At 39.7% G+C, this 21,766-nt stretch overlaps 1 protein-coding gene across 1 annotated transcript in view; it reads left to right on the top strand.

Annotated features, from left to right (window-relative positions):
* Positions 1-21,766, top strand: part of PLB1 (phospholipase B1) — an 83,491-nt gene that overhangs the window by 32,993 nt on the left and 28,732 nt on the right. The window contains exons 23-41 of the mRNA XM_090134486.1: positions 285-336; positions 2,785-2,865; positions 4,215-4,280; positions 4,935-5,035; positions 7,363-7,444; positions 8,291-8,395; positions 9,051-9,146; positions 9,623-9,694; positions 10,268-10,327; positions 10,687-10,747; positions 11,238-11,296; positions 13,251-13,318; positions 14,328-14,371; positions 15,408-15,516; positions 18,913-18,964; positions 19,088-19,168; positions 19,772-19,837; positions 20,198-20,298; positions 21,492-21,573. Of these exons, the coding sequence (XP_089990612.1) occupies positions 285-336; positions 2,785-2,865; positions 4,215-4,280; positions 4,935-5,035; positions 7,363-7,444; positions 8,291-8,395; positions 9,051-9,146; positions 9,623-9,694; positions 10,268-10,327; positions 10,687-10,747; positions 11,238-11,296; positions 13,251-13,318; positions 14,328-14,371; positions 15,408-15,516; positions 18,913-18,964; positions 19,088-19,168; positions 19,772-19,837; positions 20,198-20,298; positions 21,492-21,573 (1,438 nt within the window). The remainder of the gene's footprint in view (positions 1-284; positions 337-2,784; positions 2,866-4,214; positions 4,281-4,934; positions 5,036-7,362; positions 7,445-8,290; positions 8,396-9,050; positions 9,147-9,622; positions 9,695-10,267; positions 10,328-10,686; positions 10,748-11,237; positions 11,297-13,250; positions 13,319-14,327; positions 14,372-15,407; positions 15,517-18,912; positions 18,965-19,087; positions 19,169-19,771; positions 19,838-20,197; positions 20,299-21,491; positions 21,574-21,766) is intronic.

Here is a 21,766-nt window from a genome sequence, read left to right as displayed (position 1 = left end):
AGCAAAGTGCATTTGGTTTATGATAGCACAGTGTGTTTTCTATGTATATCGTTTACAGAAGTGTAACTATGCAGCATTTGCAAAGTGATCAAGCACTTGTTGTATGCTGTTTTCTCACTTTTTTCATCACTGTCTCAAAATATAGCATTTTCTAGGTAATCATCCCGCATACAGCAAAAACTGGAGTCTCGGTATTTTTTTAGTTACAGATGCCCATTCATCACCTTTCTTCTTTGCTTTGCTGTCTGTGCAGGACTTCTTTTTTATTTTTATTTAATTTTTAGGGATGTTCCTGCACAGGTCAGAAGACTGGTGGACCGAATGATGAATGACAGTGTGAGTTTAACGTATCGTGAATATCTTAAAAAAGATAAAGTAATTTGGCATTATTTTTAGTAACAGTGTAACACACTACAGCGAATGCTAAACATAAAACTATGGGTACAGCAGTGCACAGTGTAACGTTCAGTACAGAATCATCCATAACTTTGTCTTAACTGAATTTGTACCAGTATGTGATAGGTTGGCTGTGCTTTAACCCAGCAGGCAGCCAGACAGCACGTGGCTGTTCGCTCACTCCACCCAGATGAGCAGAATCAGGGATAGAATTGAAAAGTGAAAGATCTCATGGGTTGAGAGAAGGAAAATTTAATAAAACATGAAAAAAATATACAAAGGTGAGGGGAGGAGAAAGGAAAAATCATCAAGAAGAAGAATAAACAGAGAGAGCGTACAGTGTAATTCTCACTGCCAGCTGAACCATGGCCCAGCCAGTGTCTGAGCAGAGGCAGCAATTCTGGCCACCCTCTCCCCCAGTTTTACTACTGAACATGGTGCTGTGTGGTAAGGGACATCTGATATGGGGCATCCCTTTCACCAGTTTAGGTCAGCTGTCCTGGCTGTATCCCCTTCCATCTCCTTGTGCACTTACAGCACCTTGCTGGCAGGGCAGCAGGAGGAGCCTGAAAGGCCCTGGCTCTAAGCAGCAACTAAAACATCCCTGTATTAACATTATTCTTATCCTAAATCTAAAGTACCATACCAACTACTAGGAATAAAATTAACTCTATCCCAGTTGAAACTAGGGCCAAACAATCGTAACCTTCCTATCATTTTTTACCCTCACTGGCTGGTAAACTCAGTACAGTTGCCTCCCCTCTCAACCTACTTCACTCTGTTAGGTTCCTCTGCTAGGATTTTACTGTCATGCTCTTAATTGTTTTGTAAATGTATGTTTTTGCCAGCTGTGAAGATGCTAGATGTTGAGGACAAATTTTTTAAATGGCAAGTCATACAGAGTGAATATGGGAAGAACTTGTTTTCATTAAAAACAATTTAGTCCTTTCTTTGAGTTAGTCATCAGCTGACTTCTGCCTTCCACACTTTTTGTTAGGAATTATTTGATTAATGATCTATAAAATAGGTATTAGGCTGAGGATTATTTACGTATTTTTCACCTAATTACTGCTTTGAATGTTTACCATTTGTAATTTGACATATGTGCTATGCAATCAGTGACCTTGGTTACATGGTACTATTTTGGTATTCTGATTGTGCATTTGGAGAGCAGCCAAGAAGGCTTCAAGATAACTGTGTACATATCTACTATGAATAATCAGGTGAATACATATTGGCAGAAATATTTGCATACCTTCCTTTTTCTGTGCACTTTGTGTATAAGATTTTACTTTTACAAGATCTTATTCCAGCTTTGTCTGAAATGAGATTAGAAGGGATACCAGCTTACAGAAAGGAAGTTGGATAGTTTTTTTTCACACCAGTATTTGCCAAGGCTTTCAAGGACTATTCTGCTGTATTCATCAGCTTGGAAACATCACACAACAAATGAATGCAAATATGCTTTACATAATGAATTAACTAGAAAGAATGCTCATATTAGAGGTAATATATCTTTGATTTAAGAATTCCTTTTTCTCCTCATAAAACACCTGTTTAGTGCAGGAGGAAAATTTTCTCCTCCATTTTTCATTTGGATAAGTACATTTTGAGATCAAACTACTGAATGGTGTGTTTACCAACTGGGATGTGTTACCTTCAGCCTTTGAAGACAGACACTTTTAAACCACTTGAGGTTGATGTTCTATTCCTGCTTTTCCTAGTAGTGTTCTGCACTGAAGTTGATGTGTTAAGGTACTGAGTACAGTGTCAACTCTATAGTACTAATTATATCTGAAGGTTTTCTCAAAGCTAAGTTTATGTTTACTGTAGCATGATTACCTTGCATTAGCTATTGCTTTGCCTTTCAGAGAAAAATTACTGTAATTTTTTACCACTATCATTAAATAGTTGATAATGCCCCTCTATTCTTTGCAGTTTGTCTCACTGCAGTACTGAAATATGTTGCCCTCCAGGGTTTTCCAGCAGGATAGCTGCATTATTTATGACACGGTAAAACACATACCATCATTTCTGCAATGAAGATGTATTCCCAAAGCTGCAGGAGGAGTCAGTCAGTGTGTATACAAGACACTGCAAATAAATAAATAAATAAATAAATAAATAAATGAAGCAGATGGATTTTTGAGCAATAGTTTTCAGAAACCAATGATTTTGCATATTACTGATGCTGTAAATCTTCTTTAGATCATAGTTGTTTGTACATCCTCATAGTTGTGACTACAAATTCATTTTGTCATGAAGACGCTTAGAGGTAACGCCAGGTTGCCTGAGAAATGTTATATTTATGTTTAGTCTGTTGCCTGGTCTTCATTTTATTTTACTTTCTTTCCTCATAACTTCCATTCTGTCTCTTTCTGTGCACAGAGAATAAATATGCAGTCTGACTGGAAGCTTATAACGCTTTTCATAGGAGGAAATGACCTATGTAAATTCTGTGAAGATCCTGTAAGTCACCCGCTGCCCTCAGTGTGAACTTGGCCGCCCTGTGCAGCAGCACTGAGTCTGTTCACCATAATGATATGATAAACGAAGGGATATCTTTAGATTGTCTGTAAATTACATAACTGTGGCTGCTTTGTTTTGTTGTTAGCTAAGATTGCCTTTCTGCTATCTAGTTACCTGTAGATAAAAGATACTGTCAAGGTTTTGCCCTTTTCCTTCACCTTGTGCACAGTCACGCTTAAAGCATCTCTCTTGCCAGCTTCAGCACAATGGCAGTAGTTCTACCCCCAGCTCATGATGACGTGATTATATACAATACAACATAGTATAAAATATAATACAAGTACATACATACATGCAACCTTCAGACTTCTCGCATAGTGAAGAGATATCATTTTCTTATCTGCTTACAAACAGCAGAGCATGTACTTTTTTGCATGATTAATTTCAGATCAGCCAAACAACAATGAAGCACAATAAAATCAGGACCAATTTAAGCATTACTGCCGCCTTCTCCTGCTGTCAAACAACGTGGTGTTTGCACATAAGGGTGGGTGACGGGGGGATGCCAGACTGGCATCCAAAGATCAGAATGATACTTCCTTTATGTCCCACAACTACAGATAGTACCAACTGTAGTGTTCTTGGTGAGCTCTGTTTTAGGACACAACAAAGGCTGGAGCTGGAGCTGTCTAGTTTTGTAAAATAGGTGAAGCTCACAAGGAACTTCAGCATGAAATTAAATCAAGGAGAATTAAAGCTGAAAATGAGAAAGAAAGAAATGTTTTTCATAGGGAACTGTATTTTATTATGGAATAGGGCCACAAGGGAAGAAATAGAAGTCAGATTGAGACAATTGAATAAGATTATTCAAACCACTCAAACTGAATAAAGATGTTTTGCTGCTAAGTGGCAAATATAAAGTGGTTTGAGACTTAAGTTTCTCTGGTACAGTTTTTTTCTGTGCAGAACTAAAATGTGCCAGTTAATATTTGTAGGAGGTAAGGAGTACATAGCAAGCATGTTGCTAATGTTTCATGTTGCAGAAGTTATCTTACTTTTATAAAAGTTGATCTCTTTTCTAATATTGGTCCACTGCATTAAAGGGTGGCCTAGACCAGCATGAGGTGGAGGGTGTTGTGATGACTGATACCGTCTCCTGAATTTGCTCCTTCACCGCTACCTCTTTTATTGTGAATGAATAAGACAGCTGTGATGGTGAAGAAGAAAAGCAGAGACAGAGAAAGCTTACACAGGACTGTGAACGCTGCTCTGACAGATGCCAAATAGTCACTGTTGTGCTGCTTGAGTAAACTGATCTACAATAAAACTCTGTCCTCTTATTTCAACAGATACGCTTTTCTCCTGAAAACTACACCTATAATATTCAAGTAGCTTTGGACATGCTTCACAAAGAGGTAAAACAAATTTTTCTAGTATGTGTGAATGGGGATTGTGTCCTGTTTGTAAAGCTGCCACTGGTTACTGATAGAGAATTCAGTTCCTTATGTACAGGAAAATCCTTCTGAGAGGCAGAAAGGTCTGCAGAAATATTTTACAGAATGAATAAGGATATGCTGAGTTCTAGCTGATGGTAAACAGGCAAATCATGTAAAAAGTGTAACAATCTGAGCAAACACGATATTCAATGACTATGAAGTGCTTTGCTCATTCATTACATTGCAAACAAGCTCACTTTTTGTTGTTTTTAAAATCAATTCTGATCATGCTGGTGAGAATGAAGTTGATGGTGAGGCTACTGAAAAAGTCAGTCAGTATTTGAGCAGTGCTAGGGCCCATTACGCCTAGTTTGGACCTTCTGGATCCCATATTTTCAAGTACCCAGTCCATTAGCATTCAAAACAAAAATAGCTAGTGCATATAGGAGCTGTAATTTGGTATTGTCTGAGAGGGGATTAATTATTAAGAAAGTACTTTGCACGTTGCTGTTATAAATAATGTAAGCTGTCTGAATCAGCAGGCTGTTCTCTGAGGCCTGCTGTGGCTGTGTAAGGGTGGAGATGGCACCCTGCTCCAGGCATCAGCTATGGGTTTGCTTGTTCTCTTGGCAGGTTCCACGGGCATTTGTGAATCTGGTGACAATCCTTTCCATAACAAGCCTACGGGAGTTGTACGCAGAGAAAAACGTTTACTGTCCAAGGATTCTTATGAGGTTTGAAGATTTCTGTAGCTCTCACTGTTGTTCACTGAAGGCTGCAAGGTCTTCTTGGGAAACTTCCTGAAGGAAAAATGATCTACTATTTTATCTGTGTATGCACATGTATCTAGAAAGAAATTTCCACCTGGCATTTAGAAATACCTCTGTCTTTCTCTGTATCTGGGTCCCACTGTAACCACTTTTAGCAGAGCTGCCATTTTAATGACTTATTCTGCAAAGGAGTTCGAGCCAGAGCTGAAAACTCAGCTGTGCATTCTGTGGGCAAAGACAGAAAAGAAAAAAAGAATTGTTGAATCATAAAGGTTGGAAAATACCTCTAAGATTATCTAGTCCACCTACCACCAAGAATGTCAGTTTTTTTTGTTTGTTTTTAAATTGATCACATTAATCTGGAGATTAACTTCTTTACAATCTTAACTCTCCCTCTTTCTTCCATTGTTTCTGATCTCTGTAATCTCATTATAGAGACTGTTAGAGGTTATTAGTTATTATAGAGGTTATTAGTTTCCCTGTTAGTCAGTCTCTCAAGACATACCACCTTCTGCTATTCGGCTGAGCAATCCTCCTGGGTCAGTGCCAATCTAGCACTGCGTGTCAGGTCTGTGCTTTAGCAAGCTCTCATGGTGACTCAAGAGGGGGTTGCTGTGTCCCCCTAGACTTGCTCCTGGCAGGGCTTGTCTGATTTTGGAAAAGCAAGAAATACCTGTTTTTCTAGACAGACATGCAGAATAGCTTTGTCCTGTGAGTGTAGGCAGCCACTGCTCTTCCTGCTGCTTAGGTCAAGAAGCTTGTGCTGTGCAGCCTGGTCTAGCGGTTGGCAACCCTGGCCGCAGCAGGGGGGATGAAATTAGGTGATTTTTAAGGTCCTTTTCAACCTAGGCCATTTTATGATTCTATAAGGCAGCACAGAGTGCAAGAGATCCTTGGAGGCCAGAACCACAGAAGAACTGCAGGGCCTCCTGTATCCAGCTGCTTCCCTGAAACATCTGCCTTGAATTCATCCCACCAAATCACTACCCTCAAAAGGGAACCTGCTGCTGTTGACTGGGCTGGTTCAGAGACCTGGAAGGCCCCATGAAATAAGATGTTTTTCCAAGAGAAGTGTAAATGCAACTCTCTCAGTATGATTTAGGGTGGTTGTAGTGTGGTAGTTGATAGGAAAAAAAAAAACAACACAAACAACCAGCTTTTAAATTTAATGTGCTTCTAATATCCAGTTGCCATTTCTTTTTAACAAAGGTTACAGAGTCCAGTGCATGTAGATCTCAAGATCCTAATCATTGGTCAAGGACAGTTAGCAAAGACAGTAAGATTGTATCAAAAATACATATAACCTCATCATTTGAAGAGCACACTGAATTTAACATGTATCTGACTGACTGCATGCCAAGTTTACAGCAGAGCCCGTGTGGAATAACAAATGCCATGTTCCATGGAAAAGGCTTTTTGACCTTGAAAGGTTGTCTGTCTTTCCTGAGAGCAGTAAATAACCTAAAAAGAGATTGCATCTTCAATAATTTTGTCTTGCTTGTGTTACTAACGTACTTTTGAAAATGCTATTTGTTAATTTTATTTTTCATATAGATGTTCTGTAGAGCAGATGCATATTGTTTTATTAGTTGCTCTCTATTCAGTCAAGTTTGGAGGTAGGGATACACATATATATCCACATCCCTATAGGGGGTATTACTCTAAGAGCTCTCTCAGGATTGACTCACTATTACCAAACTACAGGATATTTAAAATGAGTTATTTGTTTTCATTTGGGTTTATTAAATAATACTGAGGTATACCCAGGAAGGAGGAGCAGCAGAAGAAAAAAATCACGTGCATCCAGGAAAGTGCTGAGTCTCTTCAAGAATGAAGACTCCAGCATCCCTTTGGGCATCTGTTGATGCTGTACCAGCCTCCACATGCCACAGTTTGAGTTTAAAGTACCTATTCTTACCCACTGGAAGAGTGGGAATTCAATTCAAGCAGCTCTACTCCTGCCTTGTTACTGCTAGAGGTAACCCTCAGTCTCTTTAGCAGGGCAACAGGTGCCACAGGGCCTCTGGTCAAGACATGGTTGCTTCTATCTGCTACTCTCTCTTTGCTGGCTCTTTGTTCACATGAAGCCTTTTCCTTATGTTCATAAATCCTTAATAAACATGTTTCAATTCAAGAGCTGGGGCTGTGCAGATACTTGGAAATGAGGCTCTGTGCTGTGATTGAGCAGTCAGAAAATTGCCCCTCAGAGGAGCTTTTTAACTGTGCAGCCTTTCAGCTAGCAAAAGGGAAAAGGACCAGCTGGGTCCCAGTGTGATGTTCTCATCCTGCAGGATGCTGTGCCCCTGTGTATTGAACTATGATGACAATTCCAGTGAGTATAAGCAGTTGGTCTACTTCAACAAAAGGTATCAGGTGAGGCTCATGCATTTTCCTATTTGCTTATTTACTTTTACAGGTTTAATGTAATCCTTCTGTTCTTCTCCACCCAAGAAATAGGGGTGTTTTTTGTTTGTTTTGGTTGTTTTTTTTTTTTTTTTTTTCCTGCAAATAATAAACAGATGTTTATTAATAATAGCAAGGTCAGTGGAAAGGGACTTACCCAAGTGACCACAGAGCAGGGAATGTTTGGACTGGAAAGCAGTTTGCACTCACTTTAATTGTATGTGTAGTTGTGATTTAACTAAAAAGGGGGAGGGGAGAAGCAAGGGGGTGGACTGCTAGTGGGGGAGATGGGAACTAGTTCAAGATCTTTACAATTCTGGTTTGCTAAAATAATTTTAAAAATAAAAAAAAAAAAAACAAAACAAAACAAGAGGAAAAATCTGTTAAAGAAGCGTAGAAAGCAGAGTATGTCAGAGTGCCAGTTGTTTCTTGATCACTTACCTTGTTTGAGATGAGATTAAGTCTAAGAACATGATAATTCAGCAATGAACTTCAGGCAAGGGATAGCAGCCAAATAGAAAATGCTTTGATGGTTCTAGAATGTCTTTTTAGAGAAAATCTGATTATTGAGCAGGTCACCTGCCTGTGCCACTCAGGTCATGACCCATGGGCTGCCTTACTGCAACGAAGCTTGGATTGAGACTCCCTAAATGATCTCTGTGTTTGCTGTCTGGTATAGGCTGATCACTGTGGCTACGTCTGGGCCTCTGCTCAAGGGACTGGGAATCCCTGGATGAAGCTGTGCAGTAATGAGAGGCCAGTGAACTGGATGTAAAAGAACGAACAGTGACAATATTTTTTCTTGGACTCTTTAAGGAGAGGACCCGTGAGTTAGTGGAGAGTGGAAGATATGACACTAGGGAAGACTTTACAGTGGTTGTACAGCCTTTTCTGACTCATATCAGCATGCCCAAAACACAGGTAAATAAAAACAAAGCTCTCACTAAATCCTGGTGCAGTTTGATTTTTTTCAAAGTTGTACTAGCTTCTTTTTGGTAAATGTGACAAAGCAGAATTCCGGCCTAATAATTATCATATTCATTTAAGATAACATCCCAAATTGCAGAAAACGCTTATGGAATAACTTGGAGGTAATGGGATGACACTGTTTTAGACACTGGGTCAACTCCTCTGCAACTACAAACAACTGTGCAGTAGATATTTAGTTCAAAGTATTAACTGGGGAGCATTCATCCTACATGCCCCACACATTGCAAAGTTCTGTCCAGTACTTTGGTAAAGCTAAGACTTCTATTATAAAAGCCCACTTTCCATGAAAGGCTATGTGTGAGTCTCAGGGGAAATAAAGAATACGATCAATGTCTGTGCACAAGTATTCTGTTTTCAGAGTCATAGTGGCCTGTTCCTTAATACTTCGGAAATCACATATTAAAAATGCTTAAAAGGCTTCTCAGTCTTGAGTTACCAGTGCTCTCTGATCCAGTTTGGTTCTTCTGGTCTCACAGGCCCTTGAAGCTCCTTTAGTCTGAAGTCAGCTGGGATTTTTCAAAAGGGATAGTGCATGGCTTATTGCACACTTACTGCTCTCTGTGATGGTACCTATCTCGTTCTCTAGGAGGGATTTCCTGACAATTCATACTTTGCTCCAGATTGTTTTCACTTCAGCCAAAAGTCTCATTCACAGGCTGCACGTGGTCTGTGGAACAACATGGTAAGATTTTAAAGCTGTATTTGTCACTCCTTGTCTTCCTCAACCTGCTCTTGGCAGCAAAAAGAACCCTGAGGAGCAGCTATGTAGCTAGCCCTCTCTCTTCTGAACTGTTAATTACGTTTATAAAAAGAAAGGGCATTCACATGAAGAAAAGTCACTTCAACTGTTAAGCCAGTCATATCAAAACAGTTAATCCCAGGACACATTAAGGCTATGAGTATTCAGCTTCTCTTGGAAGATTCTGCACACCTGGCACTGATCATCCAGCTGCACTGGTAGCACATGGGGGGTTAGCCTACCCAGTATGAAAAGCAGCAGTCAGTGGCATGGACAGAGCAAGAGCAGCGCATGGCATTTGCCTTGCTCTACTGCAGAGGTGGTTTCTAGTGATTGGTAGTGCAGAATTACCCTCTTTTCTATGATGCTTATTTTCTTTTTGCCTGTGCCTTCCTCTCCCACCTTTCATTTTCTCACAGGTGGAACCTGTAGGGAAGAAGACAGATGACCAACAAATGGAAAATGAAATTGTCCTCAAATGTCCAAGTGAGGTAAATTGCAAGGGTATCTCTGTTTGTGCACTGGTGCTGGAGGTGGCTGGGACTCTGGGTGAGCTTTCACCAGTTCCTAGAAGTAAGCAGTGTCCCATCCCTGCATAGTTTGTGCCACTGCCACTGGTAGCAGTATAAGCAGTTGACAGCTTAAAATGGAGACCTGAGGGCCAACTTCCTCAGCCAAAACACTAGGATAGAGTATTTTGCCTTCCTGTTATCCATGCTGAATGAAAGCTTCACCAGGGGAAATGGAACAGCACTGACACCAGTCAGCCTAGCTTGGCTGAGAGTTGTTGAAACTGCCTCTGGCTGGCACAAGCCTGGGCAGTGCCTTTGATGGCAGGCCTCTTACTAATCACATGCAGCAGGGTCCTGAGAGCATTCTGTAAATTCAGCTGTCTAAAAACAGTCCCCCTGTTATTGGATTTTTAAAACGCCATTTCTTTTTTTTTTTTTTATCCCTGGGGTTTGTTTGCATCAAGCTGCTAATCATCTACAGGGATCTAAGAATGGAATCTTGATGAGTTTCTTCTGATGCTTTGCATTGATTCAGATTGTCTCATTTTGCAGGCTGAGCCATTCCTGAAGACATACAAAAACAGTAATTACACGTACCCTAACCAAACTCCAGTAAGTGTCAACATCAGCATTTCACTGCATCTGTTCCTGTATAGTCATGAATCATGCTTTGCACTTCAGGTGAAATCAGTCTTTGGCCAAAGGGCACAGAACAGGAAAGTACTTGCTTGAGTTAGGCAAAACACATCAAGAAAAGCTGTAAGAACACATCCTCAGACAGCACAGTTATCAGTACAGGATGCTAATCCAAACAACACTAAATCTGTCTATCAAATTGGGCAACCAAGGCCTATATGTTTACTTACAAGTTAAACATACTCTGGTTTATCCAGTTGGCCTCTACTACGGAGATCCTAGTTAATACCGATTGCATTTCCTAGCCAAATGTTACTCATCTTTCTTCTTTTTAGAATTACGGAAGTCAGCTGCTATGTGAGGACAGGTCTCCATCCTCCCCTTCTCCAGCATCAGGTAGTTCTTGTTTTCAGATATAGCAGCATTCACTTTTTCAGTTCATTTCATGTTGTCTTCTCCTTAGACCTTCTATGCCTTCTTAAAGCTTTTAACATAAAATTTCTGCTTTATCTAGTATTGCATTGTTTTATCATCTTGGTGATGGATATTGATTCCACATTATTGTTGTTAAAATTTCTGCTTTATCTAGTATTGCATTGTTTTATCATCTTGGTGATGGATATTGATTCCACATTATTGTTGTTTGGTCCTTGCTCTTCTGTCTTTCCAGTAATGATGTTACCTACTGAGAAAACTGGATATTGTGCAGATACTGCTGCTACAGCCATTCAAGATGAGCTAGAAAGTGCTCCTGTTAAGTGACCTGAGTACTGCAAAAGCAATGTGGCTGAGCATCAGATTGCATGATGGCATGTTTTACATATGCAGGGATGAAAAACCATGGCTGTTCTCTATCCAGTTTCAATTACATCTCTTTCCTTTGCAGTGCATTCCCTAAAGCCAGCTGATGTGAAAATAATAGCAGCCCTTGGGGATTCTTTGACGGTAAGAAGGCAGTGTTTTTACTGTTCTCTTGGTGGAACTACAAACATTTGCCTTCACCAGTGGAAGGGAAATAGCTGTTTTACCTAGAAGTAAAGATTCATTCACTCACAATGATAATAGCCCCAGCAGCTAAAGCAAGAAAGGTATCAGTTCTCCAGCATCGTGTTCCCCCCACGCATATTTTCACATAATTTTAAACACAGGCAAAAATACAGGCAAATCCTTTTAAGAGGTGCTTAAAGGTTTGCTGAGTCAGAGACAGCGAAGATTCCACCCCGTTGAAACTAATAGGGTTTAACAAAAGCATTAGGTTACAGTGTGTCAAGGTTTTTCACAACAGGATCAGATTAGTGAACTTGTCCTTTTGCCGGGCTTATTTTTCTGTAATAATAATGTGTGGTTAAGGAATGTAGGATAACAGCATTTTATTAAATTTATCATTAACGAGATGTGGATGTGAAGGGGTGCAAGTGTCTGACTTTGTCAATTTCAGAAGATAGTCTTCTTATTTTGTCTGTTTTAACTCATACCTAGTTTCTTTATCAAGTTGTAGATCTTGTTGAGGATGGTTATCTTTGGTAGGCTGGAAAGAATATCCAGGTATACTAAATTTATGTAACATCATTATCCATAATGTTTTTCTACTGGCAAAAAGCTGAAACTTTACAACCAGCTCAAAGGAAATACTGGGCAGAAAGACATAAGTACAGGATCTCTGAATGTGAACCTTAACAGCTAAGATATTGTGCATACAAACGATGCAGCCTTTACAACTCTCTGGCAGGCATGTTGCCAAAACTCCTACATGCAGGAGGCTACCAAAATAAATAGCAGTATTTCAGTGCAAGCTCTGTAATGTCGACAAATGCAAGATAGTATCTAGCTGCAGTTGTCATATTATAAGTATCTAAGATCCTGCATGTGTTTCTGCTTCTAAGTATAGTCTTTAGAAACTGGTAATAAAATCTGTTTTTGTAGAAGGAGCAGTTGTACATTGCTATCTGAACTGCATTTGGCACATGAATATTTTTTTTCCTGAATACCAGTCTTCAATTAATTCAATAAAGCTCACTTAGAGGAGAGAGCCATAGAATCATTAAGGTTGGGAAAGACCACTAAGAGCATCCAACCATCAGTCATCCCCACCGTGCCTGCTAACCATGCCCCTCAGTGCCACATCTACACATCTCTTGAATAACTCCAGGCATAGTGAATCCACCAGCGTCCTGTGCTGGGCAGCCTGTTCCAATGCCTCACCACTCTTTCTGAGAAGAAAATTTTCCTAATATCCAACTAAATGTCTTAGTTTGGCTTAATCTGAAGTAACAGCAAATAATCTGCCTGGTATTGTGCTGTCCTAAGGTACTGCCTGGTGTCCCGTTTTTGCATAAGGCTGTAGCATCACAGCTGGCAAAAACTCTGCTTCTAAATTCTTGTGTTTTGTTAAAGAGAGATGTCATTGTCAGCTTGCCCCTTTCTTCATTGAAAATGCAGAGTGCTTTTCTTCTTTCTCTAATACTACTATAAATAAATCTACTTAGCACAATATTTTTCAAATTAGTGTAAATGTATTACAAGACTTCCTTCTCAGATGTTTGTTTTCTGTGATGAATTAATGTAGTGTTGCTTATAATTACCCTGAAAGTTTTACAACTTTGAGATCTTTTCATCATTCTTGAGTAACACAATGTAAATGAGTTACTCAGATCACCCAGACTCATGAGAAGAAGGCCTTTGTTTCATTGCTCTCTCATTTATTTTGTGCATCATACACAATATGATGTTTGTAAATAATTAAAAAAACTATTGATGCATTTTTCAGGAAGGAGGCCAGATGCTTTCTAAAGCTTTTGAAGAGATGCATTCAAAAGTAAATAAAATGACTATATATGAATAACTATTGTGTTAGTAACTGTGTTTTAATTTCTTTGTGTTAATGAAAAATAATGTCCAGGCTGGTACAGGAATTGCATCATACAGTCTCATGGATTTGGCTACTCAATTCCGTGGATTGTCATGGAGGTAAGTCTTTAGGCAAGATGACAAAGAGATGTCTTCTTAACTGGGAAAATATTATCTTCCATGTTTTCTGGGGCTTTCAGCTGTCAGAAAGTGGAGAAAGGTTAACTTTTCTGGCTAGTGTTTCTTTGGAAGCTGTATCAAGCCAGTGTCTGTCACAAAGCCAGCTTTACACAAAATGTTCTCAGCAACAGATCTTCAGCAGCAAGCCTTTTAACTGCTCTCTTACTTTCATCTTCAGCTCCTTGTGAATTTGTAGCTTTATGGTGGGACAGAGTTGGAGATCCGCAGCATTGGAGCAAAATCACTGGTACAAGCAAGTTAGGCCTTGTTGCTTTGGGAAGATCTTCTCAGTGTTTGACGCTTCTGAACTATTTGTAGGATAATGGAAAACAGTGTAACTGCAGAACTTTTACCACATACAACACAAAATCATAGAAGACTAAACCAGAGGTCGGATGATGAGGTAGCTCAGCTGACACCGATGAAGTAATTTTGTGCTGTCCTAACCCCCCTACATCAGCCACCAGAGTGTGACCCAACAACTGAAAAGTTGGAGAAAACACACTCTTATGAAGGAAGCAGGAAAAGTGATGATGGAGCTGCTGCTACAGCCCTCTGTCACTGAAGGGACTGGCTGCTTGGTGCTGCCTTACGGTGGCTTCTTGAGGTTGGAACTGGTCTTGAAATTTTTGCTGAAGTCTGCAGCACTTTGGGGCTCGATCATTTAAATATGTAGCTGTCTCACACACTTTTCTGCTATTTCATAATGACTAGCTGTGCCCCTACACAGCATGCACATAAATCCTTCTGACAGCTGACTCTCCCACTGAAACCTCAGCCATGTTCTCCTCAATAGCACTTCACTTCTGTCCTTTCCTTGTTGTATGACAGACTGATAGTTGTCAAATTAATCACCCTTTTTCTCATAATGCGCAGTAGGTTTTCTCTTTCCCTATTGCTTGTATCCAGCTAAAAGATGAGCAACTTGAATTTCTCTTTCTCATTTTAGTATTGGAGGGGATGACTCACTGGAGAACGTAACAACTCTGCCTAGTAAGTAAATGCTTCTGCAGATCTAACTCGAAAGACTGGAGAGAGGGAATGTGCTGATTAGTGATAAGTTGAAATGTCCCTAAGCCACTTGAAAGTAGTTTGCAAAACTTATCTTTCAAAGAAACAATATCCTAGGACTAATGAATATGTCTGTTCCATCACAGAAGCTGAGGAGCAGCTACAAATTTCCTTCTTCCTTTCCCCTCTCCCCTCTCAAAGTCCTTGGTGAAGTCTGTTTGAATTTCTAAATAAGCCTACCATGAAAATGCTCGAGGTGCAATTAAATTTTGTTTTTAATAAATATTCTACCACGTCTTTTTCCAAAAAGAAATGATTGCAGAAAGCAGACCTCTTTAGTAAATCTGGCTAGCTAGCATACATGTGACTTGCAGGGAATAATTTTGTTTTCACTGAAATTAGCTGCTTCTCATAACTCAGGCTATTGTTAATGCAAAACCACTGGAGTTTTAGTTTGGATTAACAAACTGGAATAACAAACTTCTATATGAAGTGAGCCAATAAACCATCCTTCTGTGTGCTGCCCTTTATTACAAGCAGAATGCAACAAGAATATAATTAGGATGTCTTATTGATTATAAGAAATTAATTGATTCACTGGGTGCTATGACCTTTGACAAATCCTTCATTACAATGTGGTAAAATTGAGACTTATAGGCTAAGGTGGCTTTCATAGTTTACCCTGAGACTGTTTTCACTGTCATCTCAGAATTTCTGTCTACCTCCTGCTGGAAAGTACAGCTGAGGCATTAAGAATGTGGTGGGAATTCACTGGCACCATGTCTGAGGCTTTCTTCTTTAAATTTATCAGTAGTGTGAAGTGTTGCACAGCTGCAAAACAGGCCTAACTGGCTGAAGTCCCTCTGAAGATCAATTCATTCTTGCTGCTGTTTTGTGAATGGAAAAAGCAGACTGGAGGCTGCAGCAGCTGTACTGTGACAGTGTTGGTGTGTGCCAGTCCCTGTATGCAGGGAACAGATGTGGTCATTTTCTCTTCATTGCTGTCTGTCTTTTTCAGATATCTTTCGAGAGTTCAATGCTAAGATCGAGGGCTATTCCACTGGCACAGGGAGTGAGAATGACCCAAACGCATTCCTTAACCAGGCGGTTCCAGGAGCACAGGCTGAGTATGTAGCTTTTTGGTTTACCCTTGTAGGTGATGGATGCTTCATCTAATTCACTTTCAACTGTTTCAAACACTGTCACAACTTGCTCTGAACAGCAAGCAAAACCAGTCTAGTTGGAGCTGAAAATTAGTTCAAAACTTATTAAATGTTTGGGCTTATTTCATACCTGAGCTTTCAAATGCAGCCAGCTGTCCTGGTTATGAAATCCACAAACAAGAAATTGACATTTTTTGGTGATTTGTCTATGTCTTTGTCCATGCATTTCTGAGAGCGTTCTCAGAAAATGAACATGCAGTGAATCAGTAAAGAGTTACTAGGATAAAAAGTAGGTAAAATCTCCCATAAGTGACCTCAGGCATCTGGGTAGATGGCAAAAGTGGTCAACAGAGAAGGGGAAAATTATCCACAGTCTGGACTCAAAGGAGAACTGCTGATAGTCTTACGCAGGTTTTGGTACATTGCAGACCTCGTGCAGTTCAGCCAGTTTTGCCGGCGCAATAGGAATTGTTAGACTTTGGTTCTTTGCTTTTAGTCACACCTGGGAGACAGCAGAAGTTGAGCTTTTTATACACTGCTTATCCTAGAAACCCCTGGCTTCTGATTGAAAGAACCAGTGCTGCTTATTTAACAAAACAGAAGGCTGCTGGAATTCGGTCATAGTTTGGGCATGGGTTCTGGCAAGATCTTGCCTGGGTTTGACATTCTTAGCTGATATTACCCAGAACTGAGTAATTTAATCTTATGTTTGTTTGAAGAAAAATTTCTCTCACTTCCTAAAGAGGTTTGGGAAGTGAAATTCAGTAGCAAAGTGAGAAGTTGGGAGTTTGCTATATCTGAGCAATAATTATTAATGTTTATCAGGTATGGTTTATTACTCCTGTAGATTCTGAGTAGCTTTTGACTCACGCAAGTTATCTCAATAAATGGCTGTGTTTTCTGGCCTGCTAGGTGCTCTGACATATCCTACAGCCCCCATACTTGAAGGAATGGATTTTGTTTCCTAACAGTGACTGAATTATCTGTTTCTATGTATCGGTGAAACACTTGGAAGAGTTAAGGCTCTGATTCAGCCATTCCGGACAGTTTATCAACATGCTGCTATAGGCAGCATATGTTCAGAATAACTTTAGGTTTTGCTTGTTGTAGGGAAAAATGAGAATAGTGGTTGCCTTGCGTTTTGTATCAGTTAAATCCTAAACAGGTGTTGTGGTTTATTTGTAATTTTGGAGCGGGGGAAGAACTTGAAACAGGATATACAACTTGTAAAGTCACCAACTTTACTTAAAGAAGTTTGTGTCAGTATTGACCAAGGCATTACTATTAGGTAGTTATTTGGTAGCAATACGAAATGAGGGGATGGATGTTAGTCTAAAGGAAAATGATCTATTTCATTTATATCAATTAATCTTCTCCTCATATAAGCAGCTGGGCTGGATAAGGAAGTGGAGCTGTCTGTATTCTGCAGACATGTTTTGTAAATATCCCTGCTTCTATGATCCAGGGGGAAAAACAGACCATGAAAGAAAGATAACACTGATATTTCAGAGTTGTTGCCTGGTTCATACTTATAGTTGCCAGTCTAGGAGTTCTTTTCCAGAGGTACTGGGCCGTGCCTGAAAGCGGGTAGTTCTGTACCCTTACCAGCTTTTGAAAAGCAGATGCAACAGTTCATTCCAGTGAAATCAGTAGCTGCCTTGAAGAGCTGTTTGGTGAATATAGCAGTGTAGGCAAAACTTTGTTGGGCCCTCCCCCATTCATTGTCAATGTGCTTAAGTGCATGCTGGAGCTAAGGACATATCTGAGACTTGTTGCTGAAACAGAGCCTGGCTTACATCTCTGATTTCAGATGATGAGGTTAAGAACTTAAGACTGAGAGGAGAGAACAGGTGACAGGAGCTGTGAATATTTGTATTTCACATCAGCAGACTGCTTCTGTTGCTTAAGATCTAATTTTGGTAGAGACTACAGCTTAAGAATGGAAGCAGTAGTGCCACATCATTCAAGATGTTCAGTCTTACTGACTACATTGGCTCAGGATGGATCAGCACTTTAGTGACTACATGAGAAACTAAAGTTGTTGCAGTGTCAGCTCCATAAGGGATGTTTTCTTCTGCATCAGTACTGAAGTTGATGCCCTAGCTTAGGCATTCCACAGTGAGAGCAGAAGGAAATTTTGACCACCAGTGACTTGTGATATCTTTGGGATATAAATAAGTAGGGTATGACTTTGGACAAGGATAATGATGAACTGAGCTTTTATGTGTGTGATGTCTGTGTCCCAAGTAGATGCATGACAGGGCTCATTCCCCAGTAAATACTCATATGTTAGTGTTAGATCAGTATTCATTTGAAGGAGGGTGGTGAGAGTCCTGTTCCTACATTAAAATACAGCATTGCAAAAGAGAGCTAAGCTCTGGTTACTATACAAAACAAGCATCATGCCTATTAATGTCAGCTGATGTGCTCCCAGAAATGATATGCAGTCTCTGAAGTGTTTCTAATAAGAATCTGGAGGGGAATGCAGCTCATCCCATGCTCCAGAGCTGCCTGGAAGGCCAATGTTTCCACATACGTTCTCTTTTCTCTTTTGTATGCATATTTGAGTATCAGCATGTCAGGGCAGTCAAGCAAGGTTGAAATGTTGAGCCTAGGTAACCCAGAAATAATGGCAATTTTATGTACACATTCATACAAATGAAGATATGTATATGTACAAAAGCATGTATATTTGTATATATATGTGTATATAGAAGAAAGTGCTTTCATGGCTGTTGGAAAACAGCGAGGCTGTCATCTCAGCTTGCGTGGGTGATCTTGGAAATTACTTGGATTTTTAATTCACTTAGAAAGGTAAAGTGCACAAAACTGTTTTACGCAATTGGAAATTAAATATTGACTTGGGGTGCAAGCTACAGAGACAAAGAAGATGTGCACAGTGAACTTTTAAATGCTTCAGATTTGCGATGGGTGAGCTGTGGTGTGTGCATAAACTTTGCTTAAGAGATCCCACTGGGATGTGGGATTCCCTTGTCATTTCAGTCCATGAGGAATAGGCTGATAGCAGTTCAGTTCTAAATAGGCCACCAGCTAACAAGCATATTGCTGTGTCTGCATTCCATCTGCTTTAGCAGCTAAGCAGTGTAATAGAAGGTTAAAGTTATGGCCCCATGTTAATTACTGAACTTGAGTAAAATCTGTGCTCAGGTTCAATTTATTGTTGACTTTTCATAACGATGTGAACATGTAATTTGGTCGCTGAAAAAGGAGGATTATACTGCATCATCATTTAAATCTCCTGATATTTGACAACTCATAGATTTAATGTGTCCAAAGAGCATTAATTTAGATATCTCCACAGAAGTGCTTCTTTCACTCACTGGTTGTTTTTCTTCATAGGCACTTACCAGCCCAAGCAAGAGCTCTCCTGAGACTAATGAAGACTGATTCTGTAAGTTGTCTGGGACTCTAATCTTGCAGCATGAAAAGAAAGTGGTGCTGCTTCACATGATAGACCCATCCACAAGGATGCTACATGTATATCAGTCAAAGACGTTTTCTGCTTTGTTCACAGAGAATTGACTTCAATGCTGACTGGAAAATCATAACAGTGCTTATTGGAGGCAATGATCTATGCAACTATTGCAAAGACCCTGTGAGTAGCAGGACTGGTTGACAAAGAGTATAGGGGGACTGTGATGTCAGTGTAGAAATGCACAGATTCTTAGAGCCTTCACAGGGGTGATAGTGAGTGTTCTAATAGAGCTGCTGTATGTGTTGATAAAGATCGCTGCTGACACTGCCCTGATATACAAACTGCTACTGGCAACCAAGTAAGATGGTTATGTTTTCTCTGGTGTACTCCAGGGTAAAAACACTTCTCGTCTTCTCTGACCATGATGGAAGAGCCAATTTGGTAACTGCTCCACTGCTAGTAAAGCATCATTAGACATCCAAGAAAAAATTATATTGTTTTGAACTGCCATCAATCCAATTCTGCAATGGCTGTCATCACTTCATAACTCACAGCGTAGGGTGATGCTAAGTATAGGGAACTTGCTGTTGATCAACAAGGCTGTATTTTAAACCCAAAATTTCACCAAGTCTTCCTATGTTTTAGATTAATTGATAACTGGAAAGAAGCAAGAACTTTCTCTTGACCACAGGAGTATGGCAGAAAAGGAAGTGAATTATTCTCCCAACCCAAATGTCTTGTGTCCCCATTTAACAATAATCTATTCTTTTCTTCTTCTATCAGCATCACTACTCAGCTGTAAATTTCACCAGTAGAATTCAAGAAACTCTTGATATTCTGCATGAACAGGCAAGTACTGTGAAATTGTCCTGGCATTCTAGCCTGAGCTGGTGTGTAATTTAATGTTACTAGCCCTACTGATATTTTTCTGTTCTGGTACCAAATGTACTCAACTGACTTTCACAGAAGGTAATGCTTCTGTATTATCTAAGACTAGTGAGATGCTATCTAAAGTGAGAGACGGTGATATCCAATTATGGTACCAGAAAGATTTCAACAGCTGAGTCAAAGTTTTGTGAGTGATTTTGTTGAGAGATATATAGAGAGAAAGGGAAGGAGTGTTAAATGGCTGGGCTTTGGGGGTAAAATGAATGCACTATGGGCTATATATGTAGTTCCTCCTAAGCTGAAGTCTGACTTTCCTTTCAGGTACCAAAAGCTCTAGTGAGCTTAGTTGGAGTAATGGACATCCTCAGTATGAGACAGTTGTTTGTGGACACTCAAGTTCAGTGCCCCACTTACTTGTCAGAGTAAGACTTGTTTGACTTTCTTTTGTACTTGAATTTGCTGTTTGTGATTATAAAGTTCTCATTCCATGCTTCCTTAATTGTATAGAAACATGTCCATAGCACAACAGTCCTACAGACAATACATCCAATGCTGATGTGATCCTGCCCAGTGTAGTTTCCTTATCTTGGCTTTGACCTAAAAGGCTCATAAGTACATTCACTTCATTGGCTGCAAGTATTTCAAGCAGCTCCTTACTCTTTGGCTGTAGAATAAAAGTAACATCAGACCAGTGTTGTACAGTGGTACAAAGATGTTCCTTGATCAAATTTGAGTCTGGAGGACTGAGCTGCACCAAGCAGTGATGAGGTTATTTATTTAGATAGCTGAGGCATATAAGGACTTCTGATGTTACAGTTATATAAAATAAGGCACTTTGAGCTACTATTAGGAAGCAGAAGTTTTGTGTGAGGCTGATTAGGTTAACACTGGAGAGAACATGCCTATCCAGTGTTTACATCAAAGGTAGCAGAGCTTGCATGGGATTTTGGTTGGAAAGTCCTATCTGCACTAGGATTTTATATGGACCTGGAAGGCTTAACAGAACTAGGGGTAAATTCAAGCTTGGTTGAAATGAGGTCTAAATTGTGTCATAATCAATATAAACTATGCTTCAGTGTGCTTGGATTAAAGTTACTGATACAGGATACCTTGAGATGGAGTTGAATTCCAAAAGTATTTAGATTTTCTAGCATTATGAGGGAATGTGGTTTATTTGCAGAGTAGACAGATATCTCTTGTTTCAGAAGCTTTATTGCAGTGTATAATTACTTTCTTTGCTCACACTGATGCCCTGAAAAGATAACAGCTCAGAGGTAATGTATAACCAGTATGTTTTAATGGTATCTTTGCTAGTCCCAGAGGGAATGGCATGCACCTGTTTCAGGATGCAGGGACTTTGGATGCCTGGATGTAATGAATGGAACAAATTGGCTTTAGCACAGTGTACAGTACAATTCATATGAGGCAGTAAATAAGACTGAGGTTTGAAACTGTATGCAATGGCAAGGACAGTAAGACATTTCACAGATACAAAAATGTACAAATGTCTTTGTTACCACCATGTCATGAGGATGTCGGGTGGCAAAGAACCACTTTTGCAATCTCATGTTTCTAATTCTCTTTGTTCTTGTTTTCTTCTCTAACTTCTCCCCAGTTATCTGTGTAGTTGTGTTCTCACAGGAGAAGAAAACTCAGAAAACTTAACAATGGTGAGGGAAGCCATTAGAGCTTACCAGGTATGTTTATCAAGAATGGTGCAGTTACTTTGCTTCCAGTGGAGATGAACTCTTCACCACCAAGCAAATGGTCTGTTTATAGAAAATCATAGCAATACTTTACTTGGGAGAGCCATATGAGTTATGAAGAAGATAACTTGATGTTATTCAGAACACCATAGGATGAAAATTAGAAGCAATTCTTCAGAAAAAT

The sequence above is a fragment of the Phasianus colchicus genome, chromosome 2 (genome assembly GCF_987193195.1).
Source record: "Phasianus colchicus chromosome 2, bPhaCol1.hap1.1, whole genome shotgun sequence".
Taxonomy (NCBI): domain Eukaryota; kingdom Metazoa; phylum Chordata; class Aves; order Galliformes; family Phasianidae; genus Phasianus; species Phasianus colchicus.
The sequence above is the reverse complement of the archived record's forward strand: the minus strand, read 5'-3'. Positions and strand labels throughout refer to the sequence as shown.